Here is a 21225-nt window from a genome sequence, read left to right as displayed (position 1 = left end):
GATTGTGACGCTAATGAGAAAAAGGATACGTTTGTTTGCAGTTGAAATTTTTGCTACAAATAGTCTCATCTACAATTTATGTCTGCATTTGTTTTTTTAGTTTGAAGTTCATATTTTGACTCATTATTTAGCTTTAGATGTCCCTCTGGTTCAGCAATGTTTGCTAGCGATTGCGTATGTGCTGTTAGGCCTACGAGAGATTTATTCATCTTGAGAGAATGTCTGCAACTTGTGGAAGACAGCGCAAACAATAAAAACATTTTTTGGTGGTGTTTCGTTCTGTAATTAAAATTAACAAGGACTCCAGCCGCATAGGCTGCAAAAGCCCTATTGTAATTGCTCCGTGTGTTATTTTTCTCCAACTTTGACCTCATTTTTGAGGCCCTAACATAGACAAAAACAATGTTTGCGAGTGCATAAGATCCGGAAAACATTTTGATATATTGGGTGCACCGTACACGAAATGTCATAATTAGCTCTATAGCGCTCCCTTGCCATCAAATGTTCGTATCGTCACTGGAGAGGACAATCATGACAAGACTCATGTTAAAGTTTCTCGAATCCATAGTTGAAAACAAACAGGAAGTTGACCATCTTGGTATCCATCTGCCTTTTTTGGTCCAAAAACCGGGGTCGTAATTAAACAAAGTCCTCCCAGGGACTTTGTCCAAATGATAAATTGTGAAGGAGTTTTTCCTGCACCATAGGATATGGACGGTGCATTGCGCCAAACTTTGATCTGATGGTTCGCGACAACACATTTTCAATATGGCTCCACAAATTCATATCGGCATACTTGATCAACACCCATACAGGTTACACTGAGGGTGGCCGTATAAACAACTTTAACACTGTTTCAAATATACGCCACACTGTGAACCCACACCAAACAAGAATGACAAACACATTTCGGGAGAACATCCGCACCGTAACACAACATAAACACAACAGAACAAATACCCAGAATCCCTTGCAGCCCAAACTCTTCCGGGCTACAATACACCCCCCCAACCCCCAGCTACAACAAACCCCACGCCCCCAACCCCGCCCGCCAACCCTCCTTCCCTGTCACTCCCCTCAGCCTCGATCCATCCCTGTTGAATATGACAGCATTTCCAGGTGTGAGTCCACCTGATCTTGAGATGGAACTGGCTGACATAGCCGACAAAGACATGTGGGTGTCCAAGTTAAAGCGCCTGTCAGCGGACCTTGAAGATGTTTCCCGCCAGAAGGTCGTTCTTGCTCAGAATCACAAATGGTGTGATATTGAAAACCTCCCCAAACTTGTGTTCGAAACTTGGAACGCTATCCCCGACTTTTATGTGAACATGAAAAAGTATGCACTTGGAGTCCTGTCGATCTTTGGATCCACATATGTATGTGAGCAGGTGTTCTCCAACATGAACTTTGTTAAAAACAAACATCGCACACGCCTCACAGATGAGAGCTTACAATCCTGTGTGAAGATAAAGGTGACATACAGCCCTGATGTGGACACGCTGCGGTTCAGGAGCAGAAATCACATTAAACAAGTATGATAAACATTTTAATTTCCTTTAATTTTGCATATATTCACATTTTTTTAATTGTTCAGTGAAATAGACATTTTATTATTCAGGTTGGCAGCTGACTGCACGGCGCCAGTAAAGGGATGACGGCACAGAGAGAGAGGACGGCATTTTTGGTTCTTTGCCAGTGGATAATTTAAGTTTGGCGTTTTGTTTTTTCATTACTACAAGGAGGACTTAGACATTAAGTATTTTACTTAACCTTCAACCCGACGTCTTTTTCGGAGTTAAAAACGTTTTGTTGCATGCAGAAATTGTATTTCATTTTCTCTGCAGTCGTTCATTGATTTCATAAATGTAACCCATAATAGTTTGTTTATACATAGTACAAAGCAAAAAAAAAACTTTATATGCAGTGTTATTTTCAGATAATATCGGACTGCCGATATTATCGCCCGATAAATGCTTTAAAATGTAATATCGTAAATTATCGGTATCGGTTTCAAAAAGTAAAATTTATGACTGTTTTAAACGCCGCTGTGTACACGACGGACGTAGGGAGAAGTACAGAGCGCCAATAAACCTTAAAGGCACTTCCTTTGCGTGCCTGCCTAATTACATAATATCTACGGCTTTTCACACACACGAGTGCATGCAAGGCATACTTGGTCAACAACCATACAGGTCACACTGAGGGTGGCCATATAAACAACTTTAACACTATTACAAATATGCGCCACACTGTGAACCCACACCAAACAAGAATGACAAACACATTTCGGGAGAACATCCGCACCGTAACACAACATAAACACAACAGAACAAATACCCAGAACCCCTTGCAGCACTAACTCTTCCGGGACGCTACAATATACACCCCCCGCTACCCCCCCGCCCACCTCAACCTCCTCATGCTCTCTCAAGGAGAGCATGTTCCAAATTCCAATCTGCTGTTTTGAGGCATGTTAAAAAACATAATGCACTTTGTGACTTCAATAATAAATATGGCAGTGCCATGATGGCATTTTTTTCCATAACTTGAGGTGATTTATTTTGGAAAACCTTGTTACACTGTTTAATGTATCCAGCGGGGCATCACAACAAAATTAGGCATAATAATGTGTTAATTCCACGACTGTATATATTGGTATCGGTTGATATCGAAATCGGTAATTAAGAGTTGGAAAATATTGAAATATTGGATATCGGCAAAAAAGCCATTATTGGACATCTCTAATGATTACTATTATTAGTTATAATTAAATAGGTACAGTAATTTGACAATGAACTGTGAGTATGGGGGTTTACTGTCTAAATTTAAGTGTGTGTTGTATAAAACGAGTAAAACATCAATACATGTTTTTTTTCTCCAATTTTTGTTAAATCCTGTGATTTATGAGGTTAAGTAAGGAACACTTCAAAAATAACAAAATCATAAAATGACAAGTTGGTTCAATGTTGTAAAAAAAAAAAGCTTCAAAACCTTGCAACTTTTGCAGCAAACTTCTGAAAAAGCTGTCACGGATTCAGGAATTTTAGGCCACGACAATCACAAAAAAGCCAGTGAAATCCAGGAGGGACTGATATTATGAAAGACCTGTTGAGGAGCGCTCGTATACAGTTGGCCGGTGCACGTGTTTGTGTTGATGTCTCCCACAACTGCCCTCCCAAAGCTGTTGATCTAGAAAAAGGTTATGCATGCTTTTGTTGATACCCAGTGAACAGTACATGTAAAAATAGAGGGTGTAAAAACATATTTTTAAATAGACATACTGCTGCCTCGCGTGGTCAGAAACTCACCCATCAGCATTCAACTCCCAAAACCTTTAACAGCGACAGCAAACCGTTTTTACCTGGAGGATGAATGAATGCAAATGGTAGTTTCAAGTTTTACTGGAGTGTCCATTTGCAACACTTTGATTGAGGCTTTGGTTTAAAGTACAGGGTGTGTCTCTAGGTGTAATGGCAGTGTGACCACTTTGATGCTGACCACAGTCTTTTGTGCTGTGAGTGTGTTTAAAACCGTGTATCGGTCAAGGTGTGGGCTTGTGTATGTCTGTGGTTTGCTGCTCTGAGGTTATTTTGCTGACATCATATTCTGCCCTTCTTGGCAGCACCGCCACCCAGCAACATACTTTTTTTTGGTACTTCATACTAGACTTTACAAGTTTACACTAATCCAATTGACCGATAATTTGCATGAGTTCTGATCCTTTGACACGTGTTAGATCAAGTTTTTGTGTAAGTCGAAACTTAGATCTAATTGAACACCTAAGTCACTCATACTGTACACACAACACATTGTCATATAAAATACATTAATAAAGAGATAAAATGCATAATGAAATGAAACAATATTTAGTTATCACTGAAATGGTTCCCACAGATTGCCAATGTACTTGCGGTGTAGGGAACGTGGCTAGGGGTGTGGCGGCGGCCAGTGTCAATATTTAGTCATCATATAGTTTGCGTTATCGGCGATTATACATACAGTACAGGCCAAAAGTTTGGACACACCTTCTCATTCAATGCGTTTTCTTTATTTTCATGACTATTTACATTGTAGATTGTCACTGAAGGCATCAAAACTATGAATGAACGCATGGAGTTATGTACTTAACAAAAAAGGTGAAATAACTGAAAACATGTTTCATATTCTAGTTTCTTCAAAATAGCCACCCTTTGCTCTGATTACTGCTTTGCACACTCTTGGCATTCTCTCGATGAGCTTCAAGAGGTAGCCACCTGAAATTGTTTTCACTTCACAGGTGTCATAGTTGTAATGCCTTCTGTGACAATCTACAATGTACAAAAACCAAAACCAGTGAAGTTAGCACGTTGTGTAAATCGTAAATAAAAACAGAATACAATGATTTGCAAATCCTTTTCAACTTCTATTCAATTGAATAGACTGCAAAGACAAGATATTTAATGTTCGAACTGAGAAACCAATTTTTATTTTTTTTGCAAATCATTAACTTAGAATTTATTGGCAGCAACACATTGCAAAACAGTTGGCACAGGGGCAATTTTAACACTGTGTTACATGGCCTTTCCTTTTAACTACACTCAGTAAACGTTTGGGAACTGAGGTGACCAATTTTTGAAGCTTTTCAGGTGGAATTATATTCCATTCTTGCTTGATGTACAGCTTAAGTTGTTCAACAGTCTGGGGCCTCCGTTGTCATATTTGACGCTTCATAATGCGACACACATTTTCAATAGGAGACAGGTCTGGACTACAGGCAGGCCAGTCTAGTACCCGCACTCTTTTGTTACGAAGCCACGCTGTTGGAACACGTGCAGAATGTGGCTTGGCATTGTCTTGCTGAAATAAGCAGGGGTGTCCATGAAAAAACGTTGCTTGGATGGCAACATACAGTATGTTACTCCAAAACCTGTATGTACCTTTCAGCATTAATGGTGCCTTCACAGAAGTGTAAGTTACCCATGTCTTGGGCACTAATACACCCCCATACCATCACAGATGCTGGCTTTTGAACTTTGCGCCTACAACAGTCCGGATGGTTCTTTTCCGGAGGACACAACGTCCACAGTTTCCAAAAACAATTTGAAATGTGGACTCGTCAGACCACAAAACACTTTTCCACTTTGCATCAGTCCATCTTAGATGAGCTCCGGCCCAGCGAAGCCGGCGGCATTTCTGGGTGGAGTTGATAAATGGTTTTGGCTTTGCATAGTTGCACTTACAGATGTAGCGACAAACTGTAGTTAAGTGTTCTTGACCCCATGTGGTGATATCCTTACAAACTGATGTCGGTTTTGGATGCAGTACCGCCTGAGGGATCGAAGGTCACGGGCATTGCCGCTTACGTGCAGTGATTTCTCCGGATTTTCTGAACCTTTTGATATTACAGACCGTAGATGGTGAAATACCTAAATTCCTTGCAATAGCTCGTTGAGAAATGTTGTTCTTAAACTGTTCAACAATTTGCTCACACATTTGTTCACAAAGTGGTGACCCTTGCCCCTTCTTTGTTTGTGAATGACTGAGCATTTCATGGAAGCTGCTTTTATACCCAATCATGGAACCCACCTGTTCCCAATTAGTCTGTCCACCTGTGGGATTTTCCAAATAAGTGTTTGATGAGCATTCCTCAATGTTCTCAGTCTTTTTTGCCACTTGTGCCAGCCTTTTTGAAACATGTTGCAGACATCAAATTCCAAATGAGGTACTATTTGCAAAAAATAACATTTTACCAGTTCGAACGTTAAGTATCTTGTCTTTGCAGTGAATTCAATTGAATGTAGGTTGAAAATGATTTGCAAATCATTGTATTCTGTTTTTATTTACGATTTACACAATGTGCCAACTTCACTGGTTTTGGGTTTTGTAAATAGTCATGAAAACAAAGAAAACGCATTGAAATGAGGTGTGTTCAAACTTTTGTCCTGTACTGTATATTTTCTACAAAAAGGCTAAAACATGTTATATATATATATTTAAAAAAAATCTTTGTTATTAGTAATTAGTATTAACAAAGTGACAAGCGGTAGAAAAATGGATGGATCATAGATGGATATGTTTTTTTATTTTATTATATTGTTTTGCTCTATATTTCAATTTGCTTATTTTATTGCTATAATGTAACACAGGCAGCACTTTGTACAACCCTGGTTTATTGACATATTATTACGTCCTCACTGTTGGATTTTAAAGTATTTTAAAGTGGTCATTTTATGATTTTTTTCTACAATCAAAACACTTCCTTTTGTTCTACATAACACGTAATGGTGCTTCTTTGATCAAAATTTTGCATCGACTATGTTTTACAGATCATCTTCAAGCTGATTTCTGACAGTCTCTTTAGGATGCGCCGTTTTGTGGGCGGTCTTATTTACATGCCTACACTTCGACTGCGTCTTCTCCCCGCCAGCCATGTTGTAGTTTCTAGCGCTTCCATATGGAGTCTACTACCAGTTATAAGTTCTAAAGATGGTAATTAGTCGTTGGCTATAATCTTGCATATTTACATGTATATGTCAATTATTATGTATTGTGCCTATTTTAAACTGAACTATACCCTACTTTGTAACAAAAAGGGCATGCACACAGTATGCCCCACAACAAGAGGATAGAGAAAATGAAGAAATATATTGACGACAGCGTCCGACTACAATGGTGGACTCGGGCAAAGCTCTGCGGGTAAATCTCTACCATAAATGTAAATATCCGTCGACAGAAATCAATATTTCCACCAATTTCGGGACTGGTGGGGAACCCAAATACACAAAAACAGGTACCAACAAGTAAGAAAAGTAGGTTTTGCATAATATGATTCCAATTTAAGAGGTGTTTTGAGTTGAAAAAGAAAACCCCTTGAAAATAATATAATAGAAGTGAAATATAATCTTCAGTCTTTGTTTTTAAAAACATTTAGCTATGCTCAGTTCCTGAGCTAACAAAATAACAAAATGTGAAATAAAGTGCCCTGGTTTAAGAGCACACGTTTAAACGTCAGCCTTAGGGCTGCACGATTTTGAGAAAAAAACTAATTGTGATTTTCCTCTCCAAAATTGCGATTCGATTTGTAATTTTTATCATTATGAATGCATAAAACTTCAAAAAAAAAAGGAGTGAAGGAAGAATGTTACTTTTAGATTGTCAATCAACTTCATTTTGTCTAAAGGTGCCACACATTAGAACAGTATGCAGTAATTTTATGCAGACAAACTCAGAGCTTCTGCATCATGCTCTTAAACTGAAGAAATAACCAAAAAAGTGTTTATAATGTAACCATAATATATAATAATAATGCAAGTAACCATTTACAAGGATATACACTTTTATTTCTCATTACTCTAGAAATGTTTACTATTGTATTTGGAAGGTAAAATAGTGGAGGGGATCTACCTCACATACACATATAAACATAAAAATAAAAAACATTTTTATTAACAGGTTAAAGGTGTTTAATAAAAATACAAACGTGTCCCCATTTTTCTGAAAGACAAGAATATGAGTTGGTGTATACCTTGTTGCAGGGATATTCAACTACATAATGAAGAGGGCCGCAGTTTCAAGAGCCCAAGGTCTGAGGGGCGGACATCAACATTTGGATGTTACTTTCGGAAGTGCCTCCACAGGTTATATTCCTTTGAGACTGTCTTTACTTATTTACAAAGTAAACACATCAGCTTTCACACTGCACTGTCAATAAATTCATTATTCTGCCCCCGCTACTCGTTTCCAGTGGGTGCAGCTAGACAGATAGTTAAGTTTAGTTGATGATTGATGTTCCTTCTTTTGAATTATTTTTCTTCCTCAGTTTTATTTCTTTATACGTTTTCCTTCATTTAGGTTTGTAAAACTGAAAATATAAACATTACAAAAGTATAACATCCATTATGTATTTTACATGAATAATGTCCGTTGTGTATGTTACATAAATAAAATAGAAAGTTTAGTGTTAATACACACAACAATTATTGCACACATGTGGCTTAACACAATTAAACCTTTATTGCCCTCTGCTGGTCAAATTCAGCGCTATATGTATTTAACCAGTTTTGATCACCTGAGTTAAACAGCCAAAAACAACAAGCCCACGAATACAAAAGACATCAAAGTCAGCAATTTCAATACGTTCATATTTTGTTGTCCAGTCGCTGTTAAAAGTCAGATTTTCGTGTTTTATTTAGACTTTTTTTATCTGTGTTTTTTTTCACATTTTTTGTCATCTTCTTCTACTCACACACTGCTGCTTCATTGTGACACATATACTCTGCTGTTGCCCCTTGCAGGAGTACTGCATACATGATCAACCCAAGTTGGAATGGTTTCATCAAGCCTATTTGGGTTATGTCGGGCGGGCCAAATTAAAAGCTTTGGCGGGTCGGATGTGGCCGTCGTTTTTTTCTTCATACTGAGCTCGCAGCAGCCAGCGATCATTTCACAAGATCCTCAGGTGCCGTGTATGTCAATCATGTGACCTAAGTGACATCGCGGTAAAAGATTGATGATTAGTAATTTTTAGGTCTATTTTTTTAATGACTGGCGGTCAACTGACACCATCCATCCATCCATCCATCCATCCATCTTCTTCCGCTTATCCGAGGTCGGGTCGCGGGGGCATCAGCCTAAGCAGGGAAGCCCAGACTTTCCTCTCCCCAGCCACTTCGTCCAGCTCTTCCTGTGGGACCCCGAGGCGTTCCCAGGCCAGCCGGGAGACATAGTCTTCCCAACGTGTCCTGGGTCTTCCCCGCGGCCTCCTACCGGTCGGACGTGCCCTAAACACCTCACGAGGGAGGCGTTCGGGTGGCATCCTGACCAAATGCCCGAACCACCTCATCTGGCTCCTCTCGATGTGGAGGAGCAGCGGCTTTACTTTGAGCTCCCCCCGGATGGCAGAGCTTCTCACCCTATCTCTAAGGGAGAGCCCCGCCACCTGGCGGGGGAAACTAATTTCGGCCGCTTGTACCCGTGATCTTGTCCTTTCGGTCATAACCCAAAGCTCATGACCATAGGTGAGGATGGGAACGTAGATCGACCGGTAAATTGAGAGCTTTGCCTTCCGGCTCAGCTCCTTCTTCACCACAACGGATCGATACAGCGTCCGCATTACTGAAGACGCCGCACCGATCCACCTGTCGATCTCACGATCCACTCTTCCCTCACTCGTGAACAAGACTCCGAGGTACTTGAACTCCTCCACTTGGGGCAAGATCTCCTCCCCAACCTGGAGATGGCACTCCACCCTTTTCCGGGCGAGAACCATGGACTCGGACTTGGAGGTGCTGATTCTCATCCCAGTCGCTTCATACTCAGCTGCGAACCGATCCAGTGAGAGCTGAAGATCCTGGCCAGATGAAGCCATCAGGACCACATCATCTGCAAAAAGCAGAGACCTAATCCTGCATCCACCAAACCAGATCCCCTCAACGCCTTGACTGCGCCTAGAAATTCTGTCCATAAAAGTTATGAACAGAATCGGTGACAAAGGGCAGCCTTGGCGGAGTCCAACTCTCACTGGAAACGTGTCCGACTTACTGCCGGCAATGCGGACCAAGCTCTGGAACTGATCATACAGGGAGCGGACTGCCACAATCAGACAGTCCGATACCCCATACTCTCTGAGCACTCCCCACAGGACTTCCCGAGGGACACGGTCGAATGCCTTCTCCAAGTCCACAAAACACATGTAGACTGGTTGGGCAAACTCCCATGCACCCTCAAGGACCCTGCCGAGAGTATAGAGCTGGTCCACAGTTCCACGACCAGGACGAAAACCACACTGTTCCTCCTGAATCCGAGGTTCGACTATCCGGCGTAGCCTCCTCTCCAGTACACCTGATAAGACCTTACCGGGAAGGCTGAGGAGTGTGATCCCACGATAGTTAGAACACACCCTTCGGTTCCCCTTCTTAAAGAGAGAAACCACCACCCCGGTCTGCCAATCCAGAGGTACGGCCCCCGATGTCCACGCGATGCTGCAGAGTCTTGTCAACCAAGACAGCCCCACAGCATCCAGAGCCTTAAGGAACTCCGGGCGCGTCTCATCTACCCCCGGGGCCTTGCCACCGAGGAGCTTTTTAACTACCTCAGCAACCTCAGCCCCAGAAATAGGAGAGCCCACCACAGACTCCCCAGGCACTGCTTCCTCATAGGAAGACGTGTTGGTGGGATTGAGGAGGTCTTCGAAGTATTCCCTCCACCGATCCACAAAATCCGCAGTCGAGGTCAGCAGAACACCATCCTCGCCATACACAGTGTTGATAGTGCACTGCTTCCCTTTCCTGAGGCGGCGGATGGTGGTCCAGAATTGCTTCGAAGCCGTCCGGAAGTCGTTTTCCATGGCTTCCCCGAACTCCTCCCATGTCCGAGTTTTTGCCTCTGCGACCGCTGAAGCAGCACACCGCTTGGCCTGTCGGTACCTGTCCGCTGCCTCAGGAGTCCTATGAGCCAAAATAACCCGATAGGACTCCTTCTTCAGCTTGACGGCATCCCTCACCGCCGGTGTCCACCAACGGGTTCTAGGATTACCGCCACGACAAGCACCAACTACCTTGCGGCCACAGCTCCAATCAGCCGCCTCGACAATAGAGGCGCGGAACATGGTCCATTCGGACTCAATGTCCAGAACCTCCCTCGTGACATGTTCAAAGTTCTTCCGGAGGTGGGAATTGAAACTCTCTCTGACAGGAGACACTGCCAGACGTTCCCAGCAAACCCTCACAATGCGTTTGGGCCTGCCAGGTCTGTCCGGCATCCTCCCCCACCATCGCAGCCAACTCACCACCAGGTGGTGATCGGTAGAAAGCTCCGCCCCTCTCTTCACCCGAGTGTCCAAAACATGAGGCCGCAAATCCGATGACACAACTACAAAGTCGATCATGGAACTGCGGCCTAGGGTGTCCTGGTGCCAAGTGCACATATGGACACCCTTATGTTTGAATATGGTGTTCGTTATGGACAATCTGTGACGGGCACAAAAGTCCAATAACGAAACACCGCTCGGGTTCAGAGCCATTCTTCCCAATCACGCCTCTCCAGATTTCACTGTCGCTGCCAACATGAGCATTGAAGTCCCTAAAGCCGGCAACTGACACAACTCCACAAATGACCTAATGGGCACCCCTAAAGTAAAGTATTTGTATTTACATACCTTTAAAATTTGCTAAAAAGCTAGCATGCTTACATTATTAGCATGCTAAAATTCTGACGTTAGCATGATAACAATTGACTGTTGAAAGAAAAAATTGTGGAAAGAGTAAAATTGATAAGTTGGAATTCCGGGAAACCTGGGAATTTTTTGTTAAAGCATAGATGTCGAAAAGTTTTTCCACTACACGCCACATACAGACAAATTGAAGGCAAGGGCAGGTTATTGTTCTTCCCGACAATAACCAATTGGTTGTTAGGTCCAAGTGGGCTGCACTTTGGATTCCCCTGATTTATCGGTTAAGAAACAAACTATTGTTGCATCATAGAAGTATTGTGTGTTAAGGTCTGGCTTAGGTGTTATTGGTGCGGACTCCAGAATGTAAGAAACGGCAGGCGAGGTGCAGGTAAAATGAGTTTAAAAACAACAACAGTGCATCAATTAAGTGCACAAAAAGGCTTAACAGTTACATGAAGCATCCTGATTGGCCAACAGTAACTGGTGTGTCCTGATTGTTAATCAGGAACAGGTAAGGGAAGAGAAGTAGTGGCAAAAAAAAAAGGCAGACAGGAAATGGAAACACAAATAAGAGCGCTGGACAGGAAATAAAACAAAATTCCAGAAACTAATATTGTCATGAAAGATCTTGAAAATTGTGTCTGGGAGTTACAAATACTGTGTTATGTATTCGTAATACTTTTGAGACTGTTGTAACGTAACACCCAATGTTGATTTTCTTCCCAAGCTCGTCATCCAGAAGATCCTACAACATGTCCACTCATAAACTTCGACAGTCCGACAAACAGGAGAGGAAAAGTAGTTTCTTCAAGGTACGTGATCTTTTGCACACACAACAGACAATGTTTTTGTGTAATATTTACGAAAAGAAGGAGTGAGCCTGACTGTAACTTAGTTTATCTTTCCTGTTTTGTCTCAAAGTGCGTATTTTCTTAACTCGGTTACCACACTAATTTTTTTAAAGTCCAACAAAGCCTGCTTTGTCTTTTCAGTGGTCAACACCAAGTAGTATTAAACATAAACTGCACTATCACTACGATTACGTGCGCTCTACAGTCCTGTATCATTTATATTCAGTAGAACCTGTTTAAACTGACGCCCCTCAAACGGGCTAAACTATCCATTGTGTAGAGACGATCAATTACTACCGTTTAGTCTTCTGGGTGCATGGGGATCCAAGTCCGAACGTGCTCGACAAAAGAACATCCAGTTAGAAGATTTTGTTTAGGCTGTGTTTCAGTTTATTACAGAAAAAGTAATGAATAAATCTGTACCTGATGTCTGGAGTTGGGTTTTAAGGCAGAAAGTTGGATGGATTGGTGAGTGTGGACATATGGTGGGAGCTACCAAGTGGGAGCATGGACCGATTTTTGATAAATGACTCAGGGTGTCGGGATATGACTTTTTCACTTCCTACATATATCGTACCAATGTTGGAGCCTTGAGTATGGCTGATACCAATTTTGAGCCAATATGATATCAGTAGGAATCATCCATCCATCCATCCATCCGTTTTCTATCGCTTGTCCGTCTCGGGGTCCCAGCTGCATTCGGGCGGAAGGCGGGGTACACCCTGGATAAGTCGCCACCTCATCGCAGGGCAAACACAGATAGACAGACAACATCGAGACTCACATTCACACACGAGGGGTCGATTTAGTGTTGCCAATCAGCCTATCCCCAGGTGCATGTCTTTGGAGGTGGGAGGAAGCCGGAGTTCCCGGAGGGAACCCACATACTGTCATTATTTTGTAGTGTGGAATATTAGAAAAAGTTTGATCAAGTGAAATTAGTCAAACACAGGACAATGGCAGGTATGAAAAACACTAACCTATTTATTATTAGGATCGGGTAGACTTTATTTAACCCTCAATGGGGAAATTATGTGGCTGCAAAAAGTCCACAAAAAACAGTAAAAACACATGAAACAAAGGACATAAAGACATTAAAAAGACACAGAGCTGATGCAACAAGCTGCCACTTCAGCGGCACCATTTTTACATACAGCTACAAAAGTATAATGCAACTGTTACCAACATCATGGAAAAAATCTGATCTGTACTCACTCAAAACTTCAGCACGATCCCCCAAGAGGGCACTACCTATTTAAGGTGAATGACGTCACAGGAAAAACCCTCTAATACGCCGATCCAAAAACGCATGGACAGCTCCAACAAGACTTCACAAGCCACTTACTTGTTAGCCATCCAGACAAAGAGCTGACACAATGCGACAAAGCGCACACAAACAAAACCGGATTACCAATTAACCACGGCAAAACCAAACATATATTACCTTCCTGAAAAACACTTGTTTAGGACAAGCCCCCAATTGCTATGGCTGGTTCAGTGCAGCAATTACAAAGGGGGAGAAGAGACTAAATTAAAATGTGCTCAAAAAAATATTTAATACAACAAAAGTGAGTATAACAGCTAAACAAAAAGTGAAAACTAACACATGTCTAAAGCAACCAAAGGTGCAAAACACAAACTGATCAGAGGAGAGCAGAGCAGGGAATGAGGTCCTGGGAATCCTAGCTTATATCCTCAACTTGATTAGCCCCAATGAAGTGCAGGGGTTAGTGCATGTGCCTCACAATACGAAAGTCCTGAGTAGTCCTGAGTTCAATCCCGGGCTCGGGATCTTTCTGTGTGGAGTTTGCATGTTCTCTCCGTGACTGCGTGGGTTCCTTCCGGGTACTACGGCTTCCTCCCACTTCCAAAAACATGCACCTGGGGATAGGTTGATTGGCAACACTAAATTGGACCTAGTGTGTGAATGTGAGTGGGAATGTTGTCTGTCTATCTGTGTTGGCCCTGCGATAAGGTGGCGACTTGTCCAGGGTGTACACCGGTGTGCCTTCCACCCGAATGCAGCTGAGATAGGCTCCAGCACCCCCCGCAACCCCAAAAGGGACAAGCGGTAGAAAATGAATGGATGGATGGAAGTGCAGTTGCGAGTCCTGCAGACACACAAGGCAGAGGGAGAGGGGAGAGAGGCAGAAGAGGTGGCCAAACAGGCCTCTACTCTGGATCCACTCCCACAGGACTTCCACAAGGCCTGGACCGTAACACAACGAGAAACCAAAAAATTAGCAAAAAATAATGCATTATGCGCACATACAATTGCACCACGCATAGACAAACAATAAAACAAAAGCAACTAAAAACACCCTTTCACCACCCACACATACCGTTGTGGACTCTGCAGTGCTCCACGCCCTAGTCTGCTAGGGTGGGAGGCAGCAAGGCCGGAAACGGGAACACACCCAACAAAGCAACCAAGAGAGCCGACTCCGTCCTAGGCTGCTCGGCCTATGCCAAGTGCACGCGGATGAGCGAGAAGCCGTCCAGGGAGACCAAAGCGTCCTCAGCCAGGACTCCGTGAAGCCTGTCCATCCGGACGCCAAACGCCGAAGTCAGAAAATGTCAACCCCTTGTGGCGCAGAAACAAAGGGACCCAACCAAAAGGCAAAAAAAAACCATGATGACAAGAGGGAAACATCAGTAACACAAAAGGAGGGTACACAAAAGCAGTTCCTATAACCAGCAGCCACTACAGTGGTGCCATCTTGGGGGAATAAAAAAATGTCTGGAATGGACTAATGCTGTCTTTAAGTTGAAGTGGAGTGGTAATTATTCTAATTTATTTATTTATCACTTTTTTTTTTTTTTGCGACACCTTGTTGCCACAATAATTCATGAAGTTAAGCTCATGACGCATTAAGTTGAATGGTGCGGACACCTTTGTTACTGGATACGTTCTCATATGCAAACGGTTGCCTTGGAGACTTCATATGTGCAAGTAATATGGAAATATAATAATTTAATACTTTTTTATATTTTTACAAACCCCGTTTCCATAAGAGTTGGGAAATTGTGCTAGATGTAAATATAAACGGAATACAATGATTTGCAAATCCTTTTCAACCCATATTCAATTGAATGCACTACAAAGACAAGATATTTGATGTTCAAACTCATAAACTTTATATATTTTTTTTGCAAATAATAATTAACTTAGAATTTCATGGCTGCAACACGTGCCAAAGTAGTTGGGGAAGGGCATGTTCACCACTGTGTTACATCACCTTTTCTTTTAACAACACTCAATAAATGATTGGGAACTGAGGAAACTAATTGTTGAAGCTTTGAAAGTGGAATTCTTTCCCATTCTTGTTTTATGTAGAGCTTCAGTCGTTCAACAGTCCGGGGTCTCCGCTGTCGTATTTTACGCTTCATAATGCGCCACACATTTTCGATGGAAGACAGGTCCGGACTGCAGGCGGTCCAGGAAAGTACCCGCACTCTTTTTTTACGAAGCCACGCTGTTGTAACACGCGCTGAATGTGGCTTGGCATTGTCTTGCTGAAATAAGCAGGGGCGTCCATGAAAAAGACGGCGCTTGATGGCAGCATATGTTGTTCCAAAACCTGTATGTACCTTTCAGCATTAATGGTGCCTTCACAGATGTGTAAGTTACCCATGCCTTGGGCACTAATGCACCCCCATACCATCACAGATGCTGGCTTTTGAACTTTGCGTCGATAACAGTCTGGATGGTTCGCTTCCCCTTTGGTCCGGATGACACGATGTCGAATATTTCCAAAAACAATTTGAAATGTGGACTCGTCAGACCACAGAACACTTTTCCACATTGCATGAGTCCATTTTAGATGATCTTGGGCCCAGAGAAGCCGGCGGCGTTTCTGAATGTTGTTGATAAATGGCTTTCGCTTTGCATAGTAGAGCTTTAACTTGCACTTACAGATGTAGCGACGAACTGTATTTAGTGACAGTGGTTTTCTGAAGTGTTCCTGAGCCCATGTGGTGATATCCTTTGGAGATTGATGTCTGTTTTTGATACAGTGCCGTCTGAGGGATCGAAGGTCACGGTCATTCAATGTTGGTTTCCGGCCATGCCGCTTACGTGGAGTGATTTCTCCAGATTCTCTAAACCTTTTGATGATATTATGGACCGTAGATGTTGAAATCCCTAAATTTCTTGCAATTGCACTTTGAGAAACGTTGTTCTTAAACTGTTTGACTATTTGCTCACGCAGTTGTGGACAAAGGGGTGTACCTCGCCCCATCCTTTCTTGTGAAAGACTGAGCATTTTTTGGGAAGCTGTTTTTATACCCAATCATGGCACGCACCTGTTCCCAATTAGCCTGCACACCTGTGGGATGTTCCAAATTAGTGTTTGATGAGCATTCCTCAACTTTTTTTAGTATTTATTGCCACCTTTCCTTTCCCAACGTCAGTCACATGTTGCTGGCATCAAATTCTAAAGTTAATGATTATTTGCAAAAAAAAAAAAGTTTATCAGTTTGAACATCAAATATGTTGTCTTTGTAGCATATTCAACTGAATATGGGTTGAAAATGATTTGCAAATCAATGTATTCCGTTTATATTTACATCTAACACAATTTCCCAACTCATATGGAAACAGGGTTTGTACATGTGCGGTTTTCGACTGCAATATTGTTCAATTAAGTACACTTGTTATGTATGTCTAGATTTTGTGTGCATAGCTGCTAGCTCCTAGTAGCTATGTTTACCTTTTGTAAATATCTTTGGCATGTCAACACTTTTTTTCAGATGGCTTATATGTAAGATGATGAGTGCATTTCAAATGCTAAGTGTCAGTAACTTTCAGTTACTTTTGGCTATGAATGTCACGCTAAATGCATTTAGATTCCTTATTTGCTGTTGCTGAGTTTCTTTATTCCTATGAATGGTGACAAAAGAAAAGATTGCAAAACTAAACAGATAGGAGGAAATGAAACAAATGACGTCAGTGTCACACTCGTGGGTCAACAGAAGGTAGATTCCAGGCAAGTATTGTTTAAACGATAATAAAAGCAGCGGAGTTACGCCACACCTTCAGTTATGCTACACTAACACACTTCTATTATCATTCGTTTAATGAGGGCAAACCGGTGGTACTAAATTCACATTTTTGACAGGCTTCCCCAAATAAATACATTTTTTATTTTTTTTATGAGAGTAGGCGTTCTTTTTAAGCGTTGACTCAGTGTTCAAGTGCTGAGAATTGACTGTTGGACCGTATTTGCTATTGACGATACTTAAAAAAACAGGTATTTTTTCCGACTTTCTATCGAAGTATCGATACAATGTCAATACTTTTGACAACCATACTATTTATAAATAAACACTGTATTATCCCCCTAGTTACTTTGTAATCACAGTAACGTTATTCTCCCTTTTTAAAAAAAAACTCTTTTACACAAAAGTTAACATGACGATGTCAGACAATTACCACATGAAGTCCATTTGCTTTGCTGATTGTCATATTAAATGTGCGTGGCTGCCCTTCAACAGAAACTCACCTGACGTACAGCATGGGCACATTGGTTTTCATAACTTATTCTGTGTATCTTTGCAGTTAATTGAGTCCTTCGCCTTGGAAATCGGCACTTTAAAAAAGGAGATGGGAAAAAATCCTGAGAGACCAGAAGACCACAAGACGGACCCAATGCTTGGGTGAACTCCTCTTTGTATTTATACTGCAGCTTCATGGACACAAACACTAGCACAAATGTATTGCAATCGCTCCTCTACAGTTACATTTGTGGTGTATGTGTGAATACGATCGCTCCTCCACTCACCATACAGAGAGCAAATCATGAACCGTAAATGTGAGCATGTCGAGACAGAAATTACATGTAAATAAGACTATTTAGTTTTTTGAATAAAAGAAATGAAACATGTCTTTTGTGGAGAGGGGCGTGGTTCGCGCGTTCCCTGCGGACGGGGTGTGTGCGGAGGCCGGCCATGAAGCAGCAGACAGGTGAGTGGATGACTCAGCTGGAACGAGTTATCTAATCACCTGTTCCTTTATTAAGCAGCGTCGGAGACCATGAGGCAGAAGGGACCTGGAAAGCAGATGAAAAGCCACGGAAGAGTGCTGAAAAGCCGAAAAGAGAGACATTGTGAGGAGGAGGAGAGCTGAAAAGCCGACAGAGACTTGTGTGAGAATATAATTAAAAGAATTGTAAAACGCCGACCCAAAGTGTTGTGCCCTTTCCTGTGGTCCCAGAAGAACCCGAGACAGAGACGTCTTCACAGTGGCACCCAACAAGGCGAACCACAGAAATGTCGACAACATCCCCGCTGGAGGCGCTGGGCCAAGTGTTGGCCGAGGTGTCAACGGCAAGCCGGCAGCAGACACAGGTGCTGCAGGCATTAATGGACAGAGCAGAGGCGGCGGGAGGAATGAAACGCATGGTGGAGGGGGAGGACCCCAGACATTCCTCGATGTCTTTGAGGCCACGGCGACATCGTGCAGGTGGCCGGAGGAGGAATGGGGCGCGAAGCTGCTGCCGCTCCTGGTGGGGGAGGCGCAGCGGGCGGCGGTGAGTCTCCCGACGTCCGCTCGCATGCAGTATGCAAACTTGCGCTGCGCCATACTGGATCGGGTCGGCAGCAGCCCCGAAGACCATCGCCGGAAGTTCCGGGCCATGATGTTGGGGCCAGGGGACACGTACTGGCATTTCAACTTCGAGACGCAGCAACCCGTTGGCTCCAGCCAAACGGACTGGACCCAAAAATGCTGGAGGCCATCGTCCTGGAGCGATTCGTGGAGGCAATCCCGGCCAGGACCTCCGCGTGGGTACGGTACCACAGCCCCCCGGACGTCAATGCGGCGGTGAAACTGGCGGAGGAACACCTGGCGGTACAGAGGGAGACAACAACCAAAACGGCCAAGGGACCCACCCCAGCACCCCGCCGACGACTCGACCCGCTCTGGGGGAGGGGTGGAGGGAGAGTCTCCGCAGTGGCAACCAAGCCAGCCTGAGCCACCCGGAATCACCGAACAGGTTCACCACACGGACATAAAGAAAAAAGAATACGCACCCACACACACCCAGAGACAGACGACAAGGGGGGGAACACGGGGTCATAATATGTCTATGGTTTGTGCATTTCAGGGTACCGACGCTGCGGGGAGAGGGCTTCCCTCGCAGATGGCACCTCAAACCCCAGGGCCGGTGTGCTGGAGGTGCGGACGGCCCGGGCACGTGCGCCGGGAGTGCTCCCTGATGGAGGTGGGGCAGGTGTTGCGGGTTGTCGGGCCTCCAGCACCCTCCCCCGATCGGGGGGAGACGTACTGTGTCCCGGTAAGGGTACAAGGGGGTACATATCGGGCGATGGTGGATTCAGGCTGCAAACAGTCCATGATCCACCAAAACCTGGTTTGGCCCGTGGCGTTGAGGCAGGCGACACGGGTGAAAATTAGGTGTATTCATGGGGTGCACGAGTACCCTATGGTGCCAGTGGAAATTATATACAAAGAACAAAAGCATAAGGTTAAGGTTGCCGTAAGCGCGCAACTTACGCACCCCGTAATTCTAGGGACGAATTGGCCGGGATTTAACCATTTGGTGACACAATGTGTGGGGTTGCGTTCACGAACAGTCGGCAAGGGGAGTATCCGCGCGGTTCTCAGCGGCGACGCGGCTTCATCCGGTGCTGCCGAGCGGGAACCGGTGGGGGCTTCGCGGGAGGGCCCCCCGATGGCAACCTACTGAGGACTTTCCCCTCGAGCAGTCCCGTGATGAAACCTTGCGCGAGGCCTGGGACCAGGTGGATTATATTGACGGTCAGCTGGTGCGCCCAGGGAAAGCGCGGGTATTCCCCCATTTTTCAATTATTAGGGATAGATTATACAGAGTGGGCCGTGACACTCAAACCGGGGAGGAACACACCCAGTTGTTGGTGCCAAAACACCGCCGGGAAATGGTTTTCCAGGCGGCGCATTTTAATCCCATGTCTGGCCACTTAGGGTATGATAAAACACTTAATCGGGTAATGGTCCGATTCTATTGGCCAGGCCTCCGGGCAGACGTGCGCCGTTGGTGCGCTGCCTGCCCGGACTGCCAGCTGGTGAACCCAGCGGCCACCCCAAAGGCGCCCTTGCGCCCATTACCGCTCATGGAGGTCCCGTTCGAAAGAATTGGGATGGACCTCATCGGACCATTTCACCCGAGCACACGGGGATACCGCTTTGTGTTAGTCCTGGTGGATTACGCAACGCGTTATCCCGAAGCAGTACCTTTGCGCTCCATCTCTGCCAAGAGTGTTGCGCAAGCGCTGTTTCAGGTCATCTCCCGAGTTGGAATCCCGAAAGAGATTCTGACTGACCAAGGCACGTCCTTTATGTCGCGCACGATAAAGGAACTCTACGGGTTACTGGGAATTAAAGCGATCCGCACCAGTGTATACCATCCGCAAACGGATGGGCTGGTGGAGAGATTAAATAAAACGCTGAAAACCATGATCCATAAGTTTATGCACGAGGACAAACAGAATTGGGATAAATGGTTGGACCCCCTAATGTTTGCGATGCGGGAGGTACCCCAGGCCTCCGTTGGTTTTGCACCTTTTGAGTTGTTGTACGGCCGGAGGCCTCGCGGAGTGCTGGACGACATCATATTGAGACCAGCCCGGGGGTTACGGTGCGGTCTCGGCCATATCGGCTTCCCGAACACAAGCGCAAAGTAGTTCGGGAGGAATTAAAAACTATGCTTGAGTTGGGGGTGATAGAAGAATCCCACAGCGCGTGGTGCAGTCCCATTGTTCTGGTTGGGAAGAAGGATGCGACTGTGCGGTTCTGTGTGGATTACTGCAGGGTGAATGAACAATCACGGTTTGACGCGTACCCAATGCCTCGGGTCGACGAGCTCCTGGATCGGCTAGGCACTGCTCAATTTTTCACGACACTGGATTTGACCAAGGGCTACTGGCAGATTCCCTTGTCACCAGAGTCCCGAGAAAAAACGGCCTTTTGCACTCCGGACGGTTTGTACCAATTCGTGACACTTCCGTTTGGCTTGTTCGGTGCGCCCGCCACGTTCCAGCGTCTCATGGACCGAGTGCTGCGCCCCCACGCTGCATACGCGGCTGCCTACCTGGATGATGTCATCATCCAGAGTAGCAGCTGGGAACAACACGTGCGGCGGGTGGGGGCGGTGCTCGAGTCCCTGAGGCGGGCAGGGCTCACCGCCAACCCGGCGAAGTGCGCGGTTGGCCGGAGGGAGGTACAGTATC

The 21225-nt window shown here is 44.4% G+C and overlaps 1 protein-coding gene across 4 annotated transcripts in view; it reads left to right on the top strand.

Moving 5' to 3' along the window:
- LOC133608886 (ras and Rab interactor 2) overlaps window positions 1-21225 on the top strand; it is an 84503-nt gene that overhangs the window by 4218 nt on the left and 59060 nt on the right. For 2 of the 4 annotated variants that reach the window (XM_061964511.2, XM_061964501.2), the window contains exons 2-3: window positions 11877-11961; window positions 17561-17658. In XM_061964511.2, coding sequence (XP_061820495.1) covers window positions 11902-11961; window positions 17561-17658 — 158 coding nt within the window. In that variant the 5' untranslated portion in view covers window positions 11877-11901. Of the gene's footprint in view, window positions 1-11876; window positions 11962-17560; window positions 17659-18818; window positions 19296-21225 lie in introns of those variants that run through there. The other 2 variants (XM_061964530.2, XM_061964520.2) reach the window with 2 other exon arrangements.

This window comes from Nerophis lumbriciformis, linkage group LG02 (genome assembly GCF_033978685.3).
Source record: "Nerophis lumbriciformis linkage group LG02, RoL_Nlum_v2.1, whole genome shotgun sequence".
Lineage (NCBI taxonomy): Eukaryota > Metazoa > Chordata > Actinopteri > Syngnathiformes > Syngnathidae > Nerophis > Nerophis lumbriciformis.
This window is presented reverse-complemented; position numbering and strand designations above follow the sequence as displayed.